The sequence below is a fragment of the Dromaius novaehollandiae genome, chromosome 5 (genome assembly GCF_036370855.1).
Source record: "Dromaius novaehollandiae isolate bDroNov1 chromosome 5, bDroNov1.hap1, whole genome shotgun sequence".
Classification (NCBI taxonomy): Eukaryota; Metazoa; Chordata; class Aves; order Casuariiformes; family Dromaiidae; genus Dromaius; species Dromaius novaehollandiae.
The window spans coordinates 40,209,128-40,229,637 of NC_088102.1; the positions used below are offsets into that span (position 1 = coordinate 40,209,128).

A 20,510-nucleotide genomic window follows, 5' to 3' on the forward strand; every position below is an offset into this window, starting at 1 on the left:
GATTCAAAGAACTGCAGCATGCAATATGTGCTTCAGAAAGCTGAGTAGATTACTAAAGGTAACAAGAAAACAAATACATTTTTTTAAAAAGTCAGCTTTCTTTCTGTGCTCATCTAAATTAGAGAGAGATTTTTCAGTACAAGACCGGCTATGTGGGTGGTATCATAAGGAGAGTAAAAATTGTGTTAATACTGTTACCAAATAACCAGCGCATTCATCCAACATTTTGTATCTAGAGTTTTATCACTTTATTGTACTTCAGATGCGGCTCAATTTTTAAAAAAGGCATTTGTGTATGAAGACTTGGCATGTCATAAATAACTATTATTTGAATAGCTTGAAAATCATGAAGAAAATGGTCATCTCCCAGAATGCAAGCTTTAAATTGACAGAGCATGTTCTTAGAAAATTAAATCTAGTTTTACCTGATTTTAGGGAATGTTACAGATTGTGCTGAGTGAAGCCTTTTGCTTGTCGTCATAAGGCATTTAGGAATCATCAGAAGGAGTCCTGATGTTCAGGAGGCCTGATTATATTTTGTCAATTGCCTTATGTTTTCAGACTAAGGAAAGGTTGTGGAGCTGGCTGCAATAGTGGTGGAAATATTGAAGATTCAGATGCTGGAGGTGGGGCTTCTTGCACAAGTAACAATGCAACTATCAATGAGTCACAGAGCAGCATGTCGCAAGGAGGAGGGAATGCAACTACAGGGCAGGGACCTGGAGCAGTACAGCACCCTCCTGTCACAACTCATCCCACAACTCATTCTGCAACTCATCCTCCAACTCACCCCTCAACTCTGGGTAAAGTTAAACAAAGTAACAATTTTATGCAAGTATAATCCTGTAGCTAGAACTAGCCTTTCAGCTGTGTAGTAGGCCTAGGTTACAAGAAAAAAGTTAACTTGATTATGTAATATTAACAGCTGTTGGATACACATCTCGAACTACAGTGCTGTTCTGTGCAATGACAGGTTCCCAAACAGAGATTAGAGCACAAGGGCTGTGGTTACGCTAGCAAAATAGATGAAATAGCTTTTACAATACCTTTGTTTACATGACTGACCTTTTGACTTCTGCTGTCGTTTTGTCTGTGAACACTAAACTTGCCATTTCTTATAAAATATCTTTGTATTTCTTATTTATACATTGGAATGGATTGTCTGCTTCTGTGGTATTTTAGCTGAATCCTGTGCAAGACTGTGTAGTTAGTGATCTGTAGTTAGTGAGGTGATAAGCAGCGAGGCTGAGCAAATATGCTTTCCCAAATGTTGCCTTTGCTCAAAAAGGTTATAATTGTGTATAGTTGAATGTACTGAGGACCTTTTGATTTTAAAAAGTATCTTTAGGTCCTTAGCTATGGAGAGGTGTTCAGTATACAGGTGCTTAGTATAGGAAAGGTAGTGACACTGATGCTCATAGAAGTTGCCATTTTTGTTTCCTGCTTTCAAGTCCGTTAAACAGATTTTCTGACTCAATCTTTGAATGTGCAGTCAAGCATATTAAGAAAGAATATATAGTATTTTGAAACATGGACACTTGCACGAGCTGTGATATCTTCAGTATGGGAAACTTAATTATTCACATTAAGAGACAGATTGTTCGTGTGGTAAGAGCAAGGCCGAAGCATTTTTGAAGCCATTTGTATTGTTGGGATTGTAGATAGAGTAGAATAACAATTTTTAAGATACAATGAATTGAACAAACTCGGATGCTTCACTATATGAAGTGCAACAGATCTCTTCTCTGCAGTACTGCTGTTTCAGATGTTGTTGATAGATCCATCAATTTTGTATCTACATGCTAAAACATTTGTGTATAGAAAATCTGATGTGTGGGAGGCTTCATCAAACTCTCCTGATTCTGTATCTTTTATTTTTAGGCACCAGTCACAGCTCTCACTCTGTGCAGTCAAGCCTTGTCAGACATTCCCCTGCCCGTGCCTCAGTAGCTAGCCATTCATCTTATTGCTACGGCAGTCGTCATTCATCTCTTCGTACATCCACAACAGGTTTTGTGCCTTGTCGGCGCTCTTCCACCAGTCAGATCTCCCTCCGTAACCTCCCATCATCCATCCAGTCCCGCCTCTCCATGGTGAACCAAATGGAAGCTACAGGCCAGACTGGGGGCAGCGTGCAGCATGGCCTACCTTCTTCTAGCAGCTCCAGCCAAAGCATCCCAGCCTGTAAACAGCATGCCCTTGTGGGCTTTCTAGGGACAGAAGGAGGGAATAATGCAACTGAAGGTCAGTCAGGTGGTAATGCAAGCCCTGCAAATCAAACGCAAGCCAAAAAGGATGAAGTTATTTACAGAATCCAGGTGAATAGTCCAGAAGAACAAGTAAACTTATGGTTCCTTAGCCATATGTTTTTGTTAGTGTTATCTTTGTCTTGTAGAAACTACTACTTCTAAATACATACATAGTCTGAAATGCGTCAGCATTCAACTATTGTGCAGTTATGCTTGGAAAACTAATGTAAACGTAAGCTTTTGTGGACAAGCAGCCTTCCTGCATGCTGAGACATGCCTGCTTACATTTCTTTCATGTATTTCTGTAGCGTAGGTTTGGAAATGTCAGCTGAACTCTATTCTGTTTCACACTTCAGCTGTTTTGCTTGTACTGTCTGTCTATCTTCATGACAACATGTAAAGCTGAACAGCTTCATTTGCAGTGCTGAAAGCAAGTATCTTTTTTTCTCCTAAGCTGAATAATTTTTCCACAGAAGTAAGTATAAAATGTGTATTTACTCTCTAGTTATTGCCACAAGCTCGGGTCACTGAGCAGCTGACAGTACATCATTGACTAAGTTAATTATGGCAGCCTTACTAGTTTCTTGGAAATTTGGAAGTTTGTATTCTTGCCTATTTAGCTTTCGGTAGGCCCACATACATGTCTTTAATAGTGTGTTAGTGGGAAACATCAGGAAGTAATTAATGGGACAAATCATAGGAAACTTGATTTCGTTGTGGACATCACTTCATTTTAGAGGAAACCAGGTCTTAATCATAACGAGCGAAGTTGACAAATTTGGCAGGTCTGAGCTTAGTAGCTTTTGTTTGCAGACAAGGGCCCCTTCTACAAAGCTGTTTAATTCCCCTGTGTGAGGAGAATGCACACAAATTTGACATGTACCCTTCGATAGTGGATATTATACAGTTCTTTCTGTCCTTGTATAGGAAGACATTGAAAGAGTTTTCTCCTGTTGCCTTTTTCCAAATGTGGAAAGCCAGTTTACTTCAAAACACTGGGTGGGTCTTGGCTAACCGTGCTAATAGTAAATAGTTGCCTGGCCTACCAGCAAATTCTCCAAGCTCATGATTCGCAGGATATCATTCTGAGAAGTGGTGAGCCAATTCTAGCAGCTTGTCATCACTGAACTCCTCTTCCCTCCTACTGGGCCGTGTGCTGCTGATGCTTGCCTTGTGCCAGCTCCTCAGACTCTTCCATGAGCTGGTGTAGCTGCATGAGGGGGGTGGAAAAAGGAACCAGAGCTGCTGCTTCAGACAGCAGTGAACCAGTATCTTGTCAGCTGTCTCTGAAACCACAGTCCGAACTTCCAAATTCTGTGCTGCTCAAGCTTTTTTGTAACCTGGAGCTTGAGTATGCAACACTGAAATCAGACAGAAACTGCTTTCTGTGGGGTTTGAGGTCAGTTCTCCAGAAGTATGCAACAGGATAGTTATGGTTTATCTATTTCTTTTGAATTTTGGATGAACTAATGGTCAAAACTCAATTCCTATTTATAATTATAGATAATGGATCCTAGTCAAGTACTGGAAGGGATCAACGTGTCAAAAAGGAAAGAGCTGCAGTGGCCAGATGAGGTGATACGGCTAAAAGCTGGAAGAAACAGCTGGAAAGACTGGAGTCCTCAGGAAGGCATGGAAGGCCATGTAAGTTTCACTTGGAACCCAACCTACTAATCTTTATTTAAAAGAAAAAAAAGTGTAGCAGGGGCCAGAGAGACCAGACAATCACTTGGCTGTATGTCAGACTGCCTAGATGTCAAGTCCAAGGATAGATTTAGTAGTAGGCTGGCTCAGCAGCTCTCCCCTAAGTTACTGTTGCTGGAAGAGCAGGTCTAGCATCCCAGTCTTGAGCAGAAGGATATTCCTGCAGCTGCATCCAAAAGATGCAGGATGATTCAAGTGTTTTCAACCACCTCTTCATATGTGCCTTCTTCCCACTCCTCTCATGAACTCATCTCAGGCACTGTGCTTACTCATTCAGCCTTCATTTTCCTTTCCTTAAGATGTCAGTCCTTGAGCAAATACTGAAGGTAAATTTATCAGCTAGTGCTTAACTGAATTGTTGACAGTATTTTTTTATTAAATTATTCTGATGAAAATAGAGCTATATAGATTGTCTTTAAGTGTGCCTTGATGGTATAATAGGTATGTAATAGGTGTTTCCTTTTCTTTAAAAAGGAAATAGCCTTTTGCAAGTTTTAGTTATAGCGTATGACTTACCTCCATCTCCCTCTTCTGTAGAGATGTTAACTGCATTAAAAAAAAACTGTATTAGTTGAGAAGCACGTCTCTGTATAGTCTCTTTTCTGAAGGAAAAAAAAAAGCTCCATCTTTGAGGGGTGGTTTTGTTTTTTTTACTGAAGCATACTTTTTTTTTTAACCTCTAGGTGTAAAGATTCTCCAATGAATATTCTTTCATTGGTAAATAGTGCCAGGGAAGACTCATTGACATTTGTGTCTGTATTGGTTCTTCGGTGCTACTGTATTTTCATTTGGAATGGGCCAGTGCTGACACTTCGTAAGAATTTGCTTTGATTGACTGCCTACATCACTTTGAGGTGTCACTTATTTGTTAGATTCAGAGGGGTTGGATTTTGCATCTGCAATCAGATTTCTCTGAACATGTGCAAACTTCAGATAAGAAATGGCTATATGCTGATAACATTTTGTGTGCCAAATCTACCTTGATGTTGTATGTTTGTGAAGGAAGTCCCTGGAAATAAGTTCCTTCTGTGAATAATTGCATCATGGTTGACAGTCCATCCTTTGGAATTGACACGCTTCAGGTGAAGATGGTAGGCTTACCCTCTGTGTAACAGTGAGGAGTAGGATTCTGATGTAAATGTTCATGGTTATTTAGGGCTTAGAGATTATGCTTAAAGAATGTCATAAAGGTGACAAATGTAAAGGGTCATATCAGTGTGTCCTAGAAGTTGCCTAGTGTCACTTGACAATTTTTTTAGGAATTCACTGATGTGTTTTGCAAACGCAATGTGATGGCCTGTGCAGTAATTGTTGCAGAAAAGTTAAAAATGAGAATTTGAAGGTCAGAATAAGCTACTGTTCTAAATGTTTTTCATCTACTTTTGGTGGTGGAATTTAACTTAATGACATAAGTTCCACTGCCTGCTTCAGCTGTCTGTAGTAAGCTTACCAGTATCAGTAAAGCCATTAGTTCTTAGGACAGTCCTACCTTTCTGATCCTGCAGTTATGGGCCTTTCTGCAAACAGGCAGAAATGATTCTTAACTGCTAGGAAGCTGCTCATCAAGCAATTTACCAGCCAAAGCATTACATCAGTGCTCTGGGTATGCAGTTTAGCTTCAAAAAACCCTGTGTCCTGGTACTCCTTACGTATCAATAATTACGGCCATGTACTGAGTGGCATACAGATTTTCGGGTGCATAACAAGGGGAAAGAAGCAACAGTCAAAAGAAGAAGCGAGTAAAAAGAGTGGAAGAATGGGAGAACACAGGAGTGAAGAGAAAATACAGGCAGCCACATTGTTCCTGGACTTTGCACATAGGTATAAAAGATAAAGATTCAGTCTTGAATTATAACAAAAGGTTGGGAGCCATTGCTCTTAAGATTTGTGTGTGTTCTGTATCTGGTTTCTTGAGTTGTGCAAAGTATAAAAATAGACTGTAACTATTTTGAGGACGTTGTGTTAGTCTTGACAATGATGATACCACCCTTAGTAATATTCATTTAAGTGTGATATTACAGAAGTAACTTTGAATTTCCGAGCACTGCATAGTCATAGTGCACCTTTCCCAACTATGCCTTTTCTTTGGCTAAGCATACAGTATTATGTATGTAATATACAAAAATATTGTAGAGTTTCTTTAAGGAAATGAAATTTAGCAATCCCGTTTGGATTGTTGCTTCATGTTCTTCAGGCTAAAGCCTACTCTGCATTATGTTTCTATGGGATAGAGAGCAAGAAACCTTCCCCCCCACCCCAAGGTTCTTATAATCTCTTTGCTATCTGGTGATGTAATTTTGCATGTTATCTGTCACAGAAAATGTGCAGTTGTCTTATGTCAGAGTTGCTCCTTTTATGGGCATCAAATAAATGCCGATCATGATACAGCAGGAGGTGAGACTGAGACTGGAGGAGTGGTCACAGCGAGTTACACTCTGTACAGCTTGTGCGTATATGCTGTTGGTTGTTAAGGAGCCCCAATATAGATGCCTCTGAAGTAAGCCATTAGCTCAAAGGCACTCGTTTAAGTTGGACTACAAGGATATAATACTTGGACTTCACTGGAAAATGTCTTGTGTCTCTGTGGATGAAATACACTTGTCCTCACTCTGTACAACAACATAAAGTTTATTTGGACAGGTTTTGATAAAATTGGGCTTGAGAGGACTGCTTGAATACTGTACTTTTGCATCAAGCAAGGGGAGACTAAAGATGCTATGCTTCTGCAGACAAAAGGCTCTCCCCATGGATGCAGCATAGATCACGTGCTATACAAGGCTGAGTCTTGTTACACTGTATTAGAGAAATCTTTAGCTTGTCAGCTGGGTACAGTGATAATTAAGGGTGTCTTTTGGATTTGATCTTGGGTAATGTAGATTACTTAGTTCTCCCTCTCTCTTAATTATCTGTCTTTTTTAGAAATCCTAAACTATGCTGGGGCTTGCATTTTGTGAATAGAACTTTTATTTGCTTTTCACCTTACCTTGGCTTGAATTTAGAGTTCTCTTCTTTCAGTGCGGTAACTCGAGAGCATTCTGTTCCTGTGGAGGTGGCAATACCTAAAGCCACATTACTGGACCACTCCTGTTGTTGCTTTGGTACATCCAGAAGTTAAAGGCAGGGTGCTTTTTTTTATGGAGGGAGCTGAGCAGACAGTTGGTCGCACAAAGACCTGGATGGAAAAGGGTTCTTTGGATGGCCAGTATCAGGAGGGATTCTTGGAAGCAGCAGGTGAAAATACCTGAATGCTGTTAGGTCCAAGGGAGCATTTGATAGCAGTTTGTAGCACTGTTTCTGAAATCCTTCCTTTTTGTAATAGTTTTTCTCCTTTTAAATGATCTTTGAGTAATTGAATTTAAAAGAACATCCTTGAATTCAAAGTGAGTAGGAAACAAAGTTAAGTCAACATGTTGACTTAGAGAGATGAGTGTTTCATGCTGACTCCTGATAATGGCAAAGAACTGTAGTTTGTGCTGCAAAACACTGAGATATCTTGAAGCTATTTCATTACAGCTAGAGCTTCCAAATATGTAAATTCCTTATGTATACACTTTTTCTGTAGTTATTCACAGTTTGCATGAACTGTTTGGTTCTGATTTGGGTCAGTTTTTCTTACCACTAAAATTCAAATGACTGGCAGTTCTCAGGTAAGCTGCTGCAGATCTCTAGCAAAACTTGCATGAATAGCTCATTTGTGGGTATGTTATCACTGAAAAATGAGTGGCTAAGACAGTATAGCCTTTTTATTATTGCTCTCTTTGTCCTGAAAAGGTCCTGAATTATCAGACACAGCTGTGAAGTGGCAGCTCTCCCCTTGCAACTCATGTTTTATTATACTTGATTTTTTCCAGGTGATTCACCGCTGGGTGCCTTGCAGCAGAGATCCAAGTAGTCGGTCCCACATAGATAAAACCATCTTGCTGGTTCAAATTGAAGATAAATACGTTGCTGTTGTCGAAACTGGAGTCCTCGAACTTGGGGCTGAAGTGTGAATCTCTCTGACAGTTAAACTTCCCCTTCTCCAAAGATTTGGAAGAGAGGAGGGGCCAGAAGAAGCAGCTCCCAGGGCATGAAACTTTGGTCTAGTTGTAGGAAAGGACTTGAAACACAGATTTGTCTAAGCCCCTTGCCCCAAATAAACACATGTAAGAAATTTTAAGTTGTTAGCTGCTGAAGAAACATTTGCATGAAGGATAGATTTGTTGAGACATATCTTCTTGTTTATAAATTTTGTTTATGCATTGCGTAATGCTTTAAATCAACAAACTTTTCAGTTCTAAGATCAGAGCACCTCATATTTTTCTAATTATTTTGCCAAAAATTGCCATGTCTTGTCACAGAGTATGTGAAATTCATTCATCTTATTTTAAAGAAATTGACTAGCATACAAACCTTCAGTTTGACGAAACACAATATAAACATTTCATGTGTGGCAAGAAGAGACTGAACAGATGTATAGATTCTTATTCCTTATGAGCTAAAACATTAATGAGAACTGCACTAATTTTTTTACAGCAATGCACTAAAAACAACCCTGAGATTGCCGAGAACATTTATTTATATATATAAATATAAATATATAAAATACCATTATTTAAATTGCCTTTGGGATTAATCCCCTCCCTCTCAATATACCTGTTGATGGTAAGGGCTGTGCCATGGGTTTGGTTCAATGTTCTGTATTTCGTACAAGTGCATTTGCTGCATCGTCTTCACAATAAATGGTAAAATAACAAATGTCTAGAGATGTACCTGAGTATCCCTGTACTACATCAGACTTTACTGTGGTGGCAGTGGTACATCAAGTCTGTACAACACATCTAGCTTTAAAATGGACCCCCAGTATACTCTTTCTTCTGTCCTGCACTAGCTAGCCATGGCTACTTTGCTGCTTTACACATGGAGCTGGCTATGTTGTTTTGCTGGCTCTTCTCTGGCAGAGATAGTTATTTTTGTTGTTTTTTTTAATGGGGAGGGGCAGGTCCATTACTTCATGGATTCTTGAAGGTTTTTTTGATTCCATCCGATTAAAAAAAAAAACTTGACTTTACCTTTTAAAAAGCTTTTATAGAAGGCACAGCCCTAAACTTGTATCACTTTTACCACCTTGCCTTTTCTTTCCCTTTAGTTGTCTTTCTTTTCTATGACTTGAATTTTATTTTCAATGATTATATATTCTATGTAAGTGTAATTTGAGTATTTATAACTGTGAAGTTGAATTATTCATGTGTTACATATCCTAGGTTTTATTGTATTTTTTTTTAAATGTGTGTATTCAGGGAAACAAGTAACTCAGAACTATCATGGGAGTGTGAGAGGGAAACTGCGGTTTGTTTTTTGACTTGCAGCTCCTATGACTCGCTTCTCTTAATCCATAAGAAAGAAAATGTACCTGTTGTGATTGTTTCCTGTTTCTGATCTGTAATAATGTAGGACTTTGTGGGGAAACTGCACACAGTCCTAGCTTTTGGAAGCAGCCATCTTCTTCCTGGTCATTTCCACTTCTTCCTAAATAACATAACCAGACAGAGGTTATTGTAATTATTTCTCTGACATCAGAGAAACCTTGTTCATTATATACCTAATGTAAGAGTGAAATTATATGGGATGAGAAGAAATGTAGGAAGAAACAGCCAGCTGAAAAAATGATATTCTGACTCAAGTTGCTGTATGCTTCCTAGCCATGAGAAGGTAATTCTGGATGCCTGGTAGCTAGTCAGTTGTTAATACTGGTCCCAGTGTATTATACTGGGGCCTTGCTTATGTCACACACTATGCAAAGCTTGTACTCCATGTACTGTGCATTTTACAGTTGCATATTACTCTTCTGTTTATGTATATGCAGTTATAGTTAATCTTGGTATAAATGCACAGTTCTAGATCTGCCACCTTTGAAGTAATTTTGGTGTTCCATGTAATTTATCAGATGTGTTACATTATAGTGTAGTTGAATTCATCTCTTCCATATCTGAAAATGTAGCACAGTAGATGAACCTTTCTTCAGCAGTCTTGTAATTTTGCTGTTGGGAGCAAAGAAAAGGTGTATGTTTGAATTGAAGCCATTTTAATTAAGGTTTTATTCTATGTCCTTCCCTTCAGATAATTGCAGCGTTTTATGTGCCACCAGGGATGTTGCTTCGTAAAGATTCTTTAAAAAGAAGAATTTCTTTGGAAATAGGCCCCCATTTGATATTAGTTGCAAAGTTGCTCTTCTGTATTGAGGTCTGGAGATAAACAAATTACCAAGCAACAAAGTACACACATAGGAGTTGTTTAAAACTGGATTGAAGAAACACTTTCAATATGCTAATGCTGACTTTGTCCAAACTTTTTTACTCTCTTTAAGGCAAGATAGTGGCAATGTCCATTGCTGGTAATGTACATGTTAACAGGTTATTGATTCCTATCATAAAAAAAAAAAGAGAGAAAAAGTAATTGCCTGGAATTAGATTAGGAGACGGTAGATGGGAGAAAAAGAAAGACTTTTCCTAAAGGGTAAAGAGTTGATGAATCCTTTTTTTTTTGTTTTTATCTTAAGGCTTCTAGTGTGCTGTCATCAAGAGGTGGATTATAATGTGGCCAGTTAATGGGTTAATAGCTTCTTTCAGATACTCAGCAAACACCTGTTGTGAAGTCATTCAAATAGTGCTTGTGCCTATTGCAGATCTGCTCAACTGAAACAACAGAGTTGCAATTTCACTCTTCCATAAGGTTTTGTGAAAACTAAGTTTTTAAAGTTTTCTTATATTCTGAACTCTAAGATTTGTGTATGATTATAATGTTGGTTTGTGTGAACTTGGTGTCTTGGTTCCACTGTAAAAGTGACAAAATCCATAAAATATTTTCCTCTAACTCCCAACAGGATAGGTTTGTCCATGGAAGACTATTCCAGATGGATATAACTTCATTTTTGTTCTGTTCTTTGGCCTTAGTCTTGATGTGTAGTATTTTTCTTCTGTTGTGAGTATAGAAGGGATAACTGTTTTCAAATTAGTGTCCTATCAGTGTAGATTGACCTCAGCACAGAGTAGAGCGTTTGGATCTTTCTAAACTTTCATGAAAACCCTTTACAGAAGAAGTCACACTGTGTGATGATGTTCTTTTGCTATACGAACATTCCAGTTAAGTCTTGTTGTTTTAGCCTCCAGGTAGATCCACATCTATTTTGTTTCCCTCAGATTTCTTTAAAGGTGGTATCTGTGGATACATGCATAAATACTTACTGCTACACTAAAGCAAATAGTTACAGAAGAGTGCTTAATTAGCCCACTAAGCAGCTTACGTTCATCAGTAAAATGGTTGTTGCTTAATTTTCTTTAATTTTTCCCCACTTCACCTGCCTGTGAAATCTTTTAGAATGTTCTGATTTTAAAAAAAACCCACCCCCACCTAACATGCATACGTGACGCTGCTGCTGATGCCTGGAATTCTGAGCCCCTTGTGCTACGTGGTAGTTGTGGAGTGATGGATTCTGGGGACCTCTGCTGTGGTTCAGCATTTGTGAAGTGACTTCAGAGTGGGGAGGGTTTGTTGTGCGGGTGGGTGTTTTGTTTTGTTTTGGATTTTTTGGTAATTCCATTCTAGGGTGAAGGGTCCTGTAGCCAGTTTGCTGAGACATTTGCTGTGTTTCTAAGTGTTGACCTCAGTTTTCGTATCAGCTGTGTAGTTCATGGCCAGGCATTCCTCACCCCCACATTCACAACCCATTTAGGAAGTGAAGAACTCCTATGACAAGCCTCTATGACTGAGATGAAAGGCGAAAACAGTTGGGGCACAGGTCTGTGCCCTTGGCTTTCTGGCACATGGCCATAAAGCTTTATCTCATGCAGGCTGGCGGGGGGAGAAGAGATGCCTTACAGTTGGATCCAACTTCAGATCACTTCACTGATAATACACACAACACCATACAACCTGGGAGTGTAGACACAAAATTCCTTTAAAGATCTTTCTCAATTACAGGACTCTCCATTCACAAAATGGAGCAGGATAGATTGCATTTCTTACAATTAATAATATTATTCAGAATATGTAACTTATATTGGATTTGGGGTTATACCACCACAGGTTTTATGTACTTGATTTTATTAAGGAATTTTATACCTATTATATAGGCATCTACTTTTTTTTGTCTGGCTTAGTATTTGATAACTTAATGCAGTACATTCAGTGAAGCTGGACACTCAGAAATTATACTGGTAATTACTGGTGCCTTAGTAAAAAAGTGGGTACATAACACCTTGGTGGAAAGTAAAGCATGTGGCTTGTTTCACCCCAGCATGATATGCATAATTTCCAAAAAGGTGATTTAAGATGGCTGCTCCAAAAGATTACAGGAGTATACACGCACCACTCACAGTCACAAACATCTGAATCTGAGCAATTTTTATGACTTCTGGTATGTACAGTTTGAATAGATAACCCCAGTACATTTAGTCCACAACTTTGAAAGATGGAGATCAAATAGCTGGATATGTTAACTTGTTATATAAAGACCCTAAGAAAGCCTGACAACAAGATGTTGCTTAGGAAATGGAGGAAGAGGGGAGTAGAGCCATAAATGAAAGAGGATGGCTTTGCTTTTAATGGACAATGAAAATATATATTGCCTCTACCAGCAAATGGATACCTTGCCAGGGATAGGGATATATGTACCTGCGTGTCTGTGAGTGTGTATGTGTCTGCGTGCGTTATTGGAAACAGCCTGTAAATATTGTAGCTGTTTAAAATGGAAAAGGCTGAGGGGTTTTTTGCAACATGTTGCAGCAAAAGGACAGTATTGACAGTGAAGAAACACTGAGAAATAAAATAAAAAAGAAACAAAGTTTTTTCACTTGTTGTCATTTATTGCACTTTCACTTTACATTTCCGAAGATGTCACTCTCAAATTCCCTGTAAGCACTATTTTAAAGTTTACTCTGCTCAAATCACCTTTTAATGAAGGATTTAAGTTGATTTTTCTTATGTAGCTGTAGTAGTAGAAAGAAGCTTTTTTCCAGGTGTTCCTATCTGTTACTGCTAGCAGTATCTCAGTTGGTTATGCTTTTATATAAATATTGTGTGCAGTAGTGGCCTCCTTTCTGTCATTAAAATGTTATTTCTCTTGTCTTTGTTCAAGTACACTTTCTGTGTTTATCATAGCTAAATTGAGATTCAGATGAAATTCTTCAAATACTCTTTCAAAGCCCAGAACACCGTTCTGCTGTGTTCATGCACAATAATTTTCCATTCTTCATGCTTTGCAGGGAAATATTTTGCCCTGTGTAGTTAATCAGTGATTTCCAACTTTCTGCTATCCTTCATCTGATAGCCAAGTGCAGCATCATGTAAAGTCTGGATGTGTTCTACATTTTCATGAATCACTTGTTGATAAGATACTAACTTAAAAATATTCATCTGCCATCTGTATGGTATATGGTTTCGGGCATCTCAACTTTCTTCACGCTAGCACACAGAATTGCAATGTGATCGTGTCCCTCCAAGTTTAGAAGGGTTTTTTAAACACATTTATAAAAATAATCATGTTTTAATCATTGGACAGCTGTAGGTATTCAAAAATCAAGACGATGTTTCTCAAAATCCTTCCACCTCCTGAAAGTTGCTTCTGTTTGCCTGCACTGGATGGTGATTTTGACCAATAGCTTATTTTGGCCTTAATTTATGAGTAAAGGGGGAAAGTACAACTGTAACAAGTGTTATTCCACAGATTCTTAAGGAAAAATTAGGTTCTTTTCCTAGCTTTTAGTAAGTTTCTTTGAGAACTTTGAAAGACATCTGTAACTTTTCTGTTTACAAAAAGCGCCCAAAGTTGCAGCTGTATCTAGAATAGTGATAGTATCCAAACAACTTGAGAAGCTCCATCTGACCCCTGCTCTAAAGCACATCGTAGATGCTGGTAATAGCAGTGATCAGACTTCCTGTGAGATGCTTCAGATATCTTCCAGTTGCTGCAGCACTTGTGGCTTTCCAAGGCAAATCCCCCAGTGATTTAGGGGTGGTAAAGGAGAGGATGGATTTGTGCTGTAGTTCCTGATTCTTTGCTCTGTGTCAGTTTAGGGAATATAACTTATAGGTAAAATCCACTGCTCCACAGGCACTACACAACGAGCAGCAGTACAGTGCAATCAATAGGCCTCTGAAGAGTGTCCCTGACCTTTTGACTCCTGGCTCCTTTATTTTTGAAACATATAGGGGGAAGGAGCTTGCCAGGTCTGCCACCAAGAAGAGCTATACCTTGCAGTGTGGGATTTGTAGGTCACCTTGAGCATGAGGTGAATGGTAATCTCCAAAACAAGAGAGAAGCTTGTAGAATAACTGCTTGCCAAATTCAGCCCTAGGGCAGGTAGGGATAGTGCAAGCACAGGAAAGGCATGGCTCAACATTCTGCTCTAGAGCAAGTGTCAAGTTAAAAGCTGTATTTATGTTAGTGGGTAGTGCTGCCTAATAGAAACCAAGCTGTAAAGCAAAATGGTTGGTGTTGAGGACCTGGTGTGCGCAATGTATGTGTTTTGGGGGCTTTACAAGCCCTGGTTTCCTTCTGTGGACTGAATGCCCATTAGAGGTTGGAGTCCATTTACCAGGTTAGTTTTGCCTGAAGGGAGTCCAATGCACATGCTCCAAGACTACTTTGCCATGGGAACCACAGCATGGTAAGAGGGAATAATCAGAAAGTTTACTTCAAAAACATTCTCCTCTATGCTAGTGTAATGCCTACCACGTGGCTTCCTTGTCATGCCAAAGATGATCCTGTATTTTGTTTTTAATCAGCTTTCATCTGAAAAATAATCTTGTATAGAAACAAGCAGATGATTGTGTTTGCAGCAGAACATCACCCCACACACTTTGAGTATCTCTTGAAGAATTTTTTCCTTTTGGTTGAATGAATTTTGCTCTGACTGTCATAAAGTTTTATTTTAAACAGCTGGGAAGAGCAAACCCTTTGAGAAGTGAGTTGGCTTTGTTTTATTTTTTCTTTTTTTTCTTCAAGAAAAAAAAAGATACTGATATGTAACAGCCTGTCATATCACAGTACTAAAAACGTACGGAGTTGGTGATGCAGGGCACCCAAATGTTCTTGGTAGAAAGTCAAGTTCCTGCCACGTACCAAATCAACTCAAATAGTTAAACTGCTTGTGTAACACGTCTTTCTGTTTTAACTTTTTTTGTGAGAATTCACCCCTACAGGACAAACTTATGGTGTTATTATAGACAAGAGAAAACTTTGGTCAGACAGATGTTTTAGCTGAAGAGAAGCTGTGGTTCCTTTCCAGCTCTCCTGCTGGCATCTGTTCTTCTGTCGCTGTGAGAAAAGTCAGGGTATTTTTCTTTGTCTGTTGTGCCAGGCAGCGTGGGCCTCAGGTTCAAACTGGGGGCTTCTGCCATCTTATCAAAAAAGTACTAAACATACTATTTGTTCATCAGAAACAAGTCTGAAAAGGATAGGGTTACAGAGAAGCAGGTCTTTCCTGGCGCCAGGTATTTAGGTTTGTTATACTATGTAAATAAGCACGCAAGCTGAGGTGGGATTGCAAAGCCCCAGGAGGATGTTTAGGGGGAAAAAAAAGTCCTTGATTGCTACAATGTTGAAGAGAGACAAGGGCACCTCACAGGGGGTCAGTGTCGAGGTGGGGGTGTAGGGGTCCCCAGATCACCTGAAGGCTGTCACGTTTCACCTTGCAGCGAGAACCCGTGTCGCATTTAACCTATGTAGGGCCTTCAGCCGTCAAGGGGAGCGCTCTTTACTTCAGAGAGCTTTACTTCGGCTGGGCCTCACATTTTAGTAGTGGCTTTTTCAAAGCGTTGAGGATTTTCTGAGCCACGAACAAGCTGTGAAGAGGGAGCATAAAGCTTCGAAAGGTGGGTGGAGCATTCATTTCTCGCACGCCACGTATATAGCGTGTCGAGGGCTAGATGATGATCTCGCTGAGCACGAGGTGTGTCTGACAGACGTTGATTTCCCCGGGAAGACCCGTGTTTTACCGTGGCTGAAGCCCGCGGTTTCGCCTCGGTTGCTGCAGCCGCGGCGCTCGCCCCCCTTGCAGCGGCTGCCGGGGCGAAGGCTGCCGGCAGGGGGCAGCAGCGACCCGCCCGGCGGGGCTCGGCCCGGGGCACCCGGACCCGGCCGCGCTGTGCTGTCGCGCGGGGCTGCAGGTGCGCGACACCCCTCGCGCCTTCAAGCGGCGGCGCGGGGCGCTCCCCGCGGCAGGAACGGGCAGCCCGCAGGGCCCCGCGGCAGCCCGTTCTGGCGTCTGCCGGAGCCAGCCCCTGCAAGCCGCCTCGCGGGGCGCAGTGATTGAACGCAACGCCGGTGACTGCGGAGTGCTAATTTTTAAATTCGCACCCGGTTTTCTGCTTGCTCAACTATGCTATCCAGCCTTTTGGTTTTCTTTCTTTTTTTCTGATGATGTCACTTTAATCCCCACCCCCCATCAGAGCATCCAGATGTTTCTGCTAAGCCAAGCAGCAAAACTGATAGCAACGTTTACACGCACTATGTCAGTGCTGAGCTTCCCAGTTAATCCTACGCTGAGAGGAATATTGCTGTTCTTCCCCTTCAGCGGATGGATATGCTGGAGCAGATGCTCCAGCTGGAGAGGCCTGGGGAGAAAGTTGCTGCTAGTTTCTGCCTTTCTGCCGGGGCTGCTAGCTCTTTCCCCAGTCAGTCAGCACAGCTGTTTGCATGGCCATGGTGGGTACGGACACCAGTTTAAAAACAAAAGACACCCCCCGCCTTTAGATATGGGATGGGCTGGCTCCCGAGCGGGGCTGCTCAGGCCCGCCGAGAGCAGCAGCAGCACATGCAGACTAAAAGCGCTCGCGGGCCCTGCTGCTGCAGCCCGGGGTGAGCTCAGGGCAGCTCTCCAGGAGCCCGTCGCCCTGCTGAAGCTCTGCCCCGGCCCGGCTGGCATCGCTCTGCCCTTGTCCTTCTCCCAGCTAGGGTCAAGCCCTGAAGCCCACCCTCATCGGAGCAAAGCAGGTGTGAATGCAAACTCCGCAAAGGCAAGATTTCATTTTCTTGCTCCATTAGGCACTTTGCTGCAATTTTAAAGGCCCCAGGAAGCTGCAGGACCCAAGCCGTCCGCCTGCACTGCTCTAAGCGTTTGGTTTGTACTGCTGCCTGCCACGATCGCGGTGCTCAGCACCGGGTCTCCCTGCCCTGGGCCCTGCCTCAGCCAGGCCCTGGTGCAACTCTCCTGTTGCAAGAGAGAAAGCAAAGTCAAGCATCACTTTGCCTATGCCATGTGAAGCGCTGAGCGTACGGTAAGTCCTGGAAAGGGAGCTTTTGCCACGAGGTGGATCTCCACCGTTCCCCTCGTGGATTCTTGTGGCTCAGGTGTCATCAGTGTATCCACTTTCTTTTAAGTTACTAAAGGATTGGCTGGAAATCACCAGGCAAGAGGGGTGAAAGAGTTGAATGCAATTCCCTGCGGATTAACCAGGCTTTCCTTGCGTAGCCTTCCTCCCAGAGCAGGAGCTGTTTTCCCACAACCCACAGGATTTTCCAAGGAGGGGGAAGTCTGGCAGCAGCAAGAGATGCAGTGGGGAGTTCTGATATCATTTCTCAGGCTCCTTCCAGTAATTGCCCTGTGTTTAAGAGATTCACAGGTGAATTCCTCAAAAGTGTCAACTAATTTTGAATAAAATCTCGAATCTTTTGGAAACTACTAAAATGTTTGTAATAGGCTGCTTTCCTCATTGTGGTGTTTCATATATATGATGATGCCCTATCACTTCCTTGTGATATTGCAGCAGAAACCCTGACCTAAGAGCATGGAGTCCTGGCTTGTCTGCAGTGGGCAGCAGTGATGCTGGGAGTGAAATGGCTGTTGTTTCTGCATGCAGTTTCTGGAAACGCAGCTAATTTCTCTTGCGACTGAAATAAGTCTTCATACTATGGCCTCTCAAACTGCAGTCTGATGAGGAGTCGGGCAGCTCCTGCTGCTTTTTCTGACATCCCCATCCCTTCCTCTGTCATGCCAGGTTTCACAGGACTGCTTGGAGGACCATACTGTGAACTGGCCCAAGTTAAACGTCTCTTTTTCACTCCTGCCATGGAAAGAAATACTTGCAAACTGTGCCCTTGGGAACCTCCCTACCTGCTCCATCTGATGTGCACTCCAGAACACACCGGCAGGAGATTGTCGTTGGTAAGTCAACACTGTCTCTTTAGAAAACAATTTCCTTCTTTGTCAGTAGAGCATGTTTTACACGCACTCGAAGCGGCTGCAAGGCTCTGCAGGAGAGGTTGTAGTAACCTTCCCCGGCAACAGGAACGAGTCCAGTCTTCCTCTTTTTTCACTGTGGGAATATCAGTTTTGGAGCAAACCAGCTTTCCTTCCCCTGCAATGTAACTGCCATGGTACATTAACTTTTTCTCTCTTGCACACTTCATATTTACCAGCGCTTTGAGTGATTAGCCCTTATTGTTCCCTGACACCCACTGAGAGAGGAAGCCAACCCCATTCGAAATGTCTCTCACTGCCAGAGCAGTTGCAAGCACATGAATTCAGAAGTGAGGAAAGCAAAATCCTTAGCAGCTCATCCCTCTGTGAATTATAAGACAACAGCTTTCCCTGGAAGAGCAAGCACTCTGATATATTAAGAGCAATTACAAACTACAGCTTCCTCTCTTGTTGTCATTCTTAGTTCAGTGTTGTTTGCTATTAATGGCGCATTTTGTTCCATCAAAATATATTGTGTACATCCAGTGCTGGACGGGGGCTGTTTCCTCCCCTGGAGCTAAAACGAAGTTAGTCCAGTTGGGCTAGATATAATTGATTTCCCTGCCTCACCCAGGCTCTCATGTTTGGCCGCAGTTTGGAGCTAGCAGCTTGTATTCATTGGCTTCTCAGGATCTTTTCTAGTAGTAACAAGGCATCCTGCTTGCTCGGTTTTCATGCTCTCCACCCACCTTGGCATAAAGCTTTGAAACTTCTGGATTGTAGTTTCCTGAAGCGATCTTTTCTTTTATCACCGAAACTGTGAAAACAAGCCCTAAAAATGACCCCTGGCTATGACCAGGGTGGTTTGTCTTATGTTTTGATCAGCTGCTCTAGGGGGGGAAGGAAAATAAAAAAAAGGCATTTAAACACTGCCTCTATTTCAAGGTATTTGTTTTCATCGCCATCTGGGAGCAGCCAGGTACTGTGCTGACACAGCTCACGGAGGCTCACGGATGGTCCATGAGCAATAGCTGATCTTGAAACATCTCCTAGGCATTGGCCCGTGGCCCCCAAGGCCTCCATGGTCCCAGCAGGGCTGTGCAAGCGCCCTCCCGACGGCGGGTCCCCCGGGCAGGTAGCCTGGCCGTGCCCTGCACCGCGGCCACGCTCCTCGTGCCGGTGCGGACAGTCCCCTCGGACCGCTGTCCTGCAGGGCAAACAGGGCCGGCACGCCAGCCGCTGAGGGCAAGGTGGGCAGAGAGACGAGGTGACCAAAGACGAGTAAGCGCAGCGACAGCGACGCACTTGTGCTGGGCCGCCCGCTCCATCCAGCCCTACAAACACATTTGCTGCTTCCGTGTCGCCTGCTGAGCCCCGCATTTTTGCTGCCCGCCAGTGGCTCCTGGCACCACGTCTGCCAACCCATTTGCCTCCCGCTGCCTCGCAGATGGCCGAGACTGAGGGCTGAGTGCAGACCTGCTTTCTCCATGTTCCTCTCCCGTTCAGCATGACGCAGAATGTGTTAGGACCGGAGTTGTTAGCGTTAGTCGATGGATGGGAGACACCCCTAACGCGCCTGCCGCACTGCGATATTAGTGCTTTGGGTCCGGGGGTCACACAGGCACCCTGAGCACGGGGTGCTGTTTCCTACCCTGCACAGACTCCTCCAGGATTAGCTACCGTCTTGGGCAGCGGGAGTGCTGGACAACATGGGAGCAGGGTACCTGACGGCTGCTGGAGGTCTGGAGAACGGGTGCTACTCTTGTGAAGCCGATAAACAACCAGGATCCATGTTAAACAACCAAGTGGAACCAGCCCGAACGGCGAGGAGGTGAAGTGGCCTTGCCCTGCCGCCTGCTTTCGTGTGTAACCGGACATGGGAGGCCTTTGCCTGCGGAGGTCTGTGTGCGTCGGAGGAGCGCCACGAGCGAGGGCCTGTCAGAGGCACGTCCCGCAGCCTCCTCCAGCCGCTCGCTTTGCGCTGTAAGAGCCCTCTCGTGTGTGATAACGAGTGGCAGTGACCCGTGTAGTGAGTAATTGGTTCCGAATGCGGTGTTGGCTGTGATTATAAGCTCATCTGTACATTATGTTACACTGCATGACTCTGTGACTATTTTAGACACAATTGGTTTTCATTATGGAAAACACACTGGCTGAATGGGAAACTCGGCAACATCGGCTGGTGCTTTAAAATGGAGCGGCAGAGCTGTGCCTGGTCTCAGACAGTAAATACCTAATGTAAATACGAATAAATGTCAGAGGAAGTCTAGGGGAAGCTGTTCTTCCTCCACTTCTGTGCCAAGACCAAACTGCTTTTTCGGTTTTATTTTACCCTTTTCAATAGCCAGCGAACTGTCAGCCCCTGCGGGCACTAAGGGAAGGTCTCTCCCTCTCCCCC

General features: G+C 42.6%; 1 protein-coding gene across 5 annotated transcripts in view; it reads left to right on the forward strand.

The window, feature by feature from the left end:
* The window catches only part of PCNX1 (pecanex 1), a 91,833-nt gene extending 79,050 nt beyond the window's left edge, over positions 1-12,783 (forward strand). For all 5 annotated transcript variants that reach the window (XM_064512526.1, XM_064512528.1, XM_064512527.1 and 2 more), the window contains 4 exons: positions 562-803; positions 1,882-2,318; positions 3,753-3,893; positions 7,805-12,783. In XM_064512526.1, coding sequence (XP_064368596.1) covers positions 562-803; positions 1,882-2,318; positions 3,753-3,893; positions 7,805-7,945 — 961 coding nt within the window. In that variant the 3' untranslated portion in view covers positions 7,946-12,783. The remainder of the gene's footprint in view (positions 1-561; positions 804-1,881; positions 2,319-3,752; positions 3,894-7,804) is intronic.
* Positions 12,784-20,510: the final 7,727 nt, after the last annotated feature.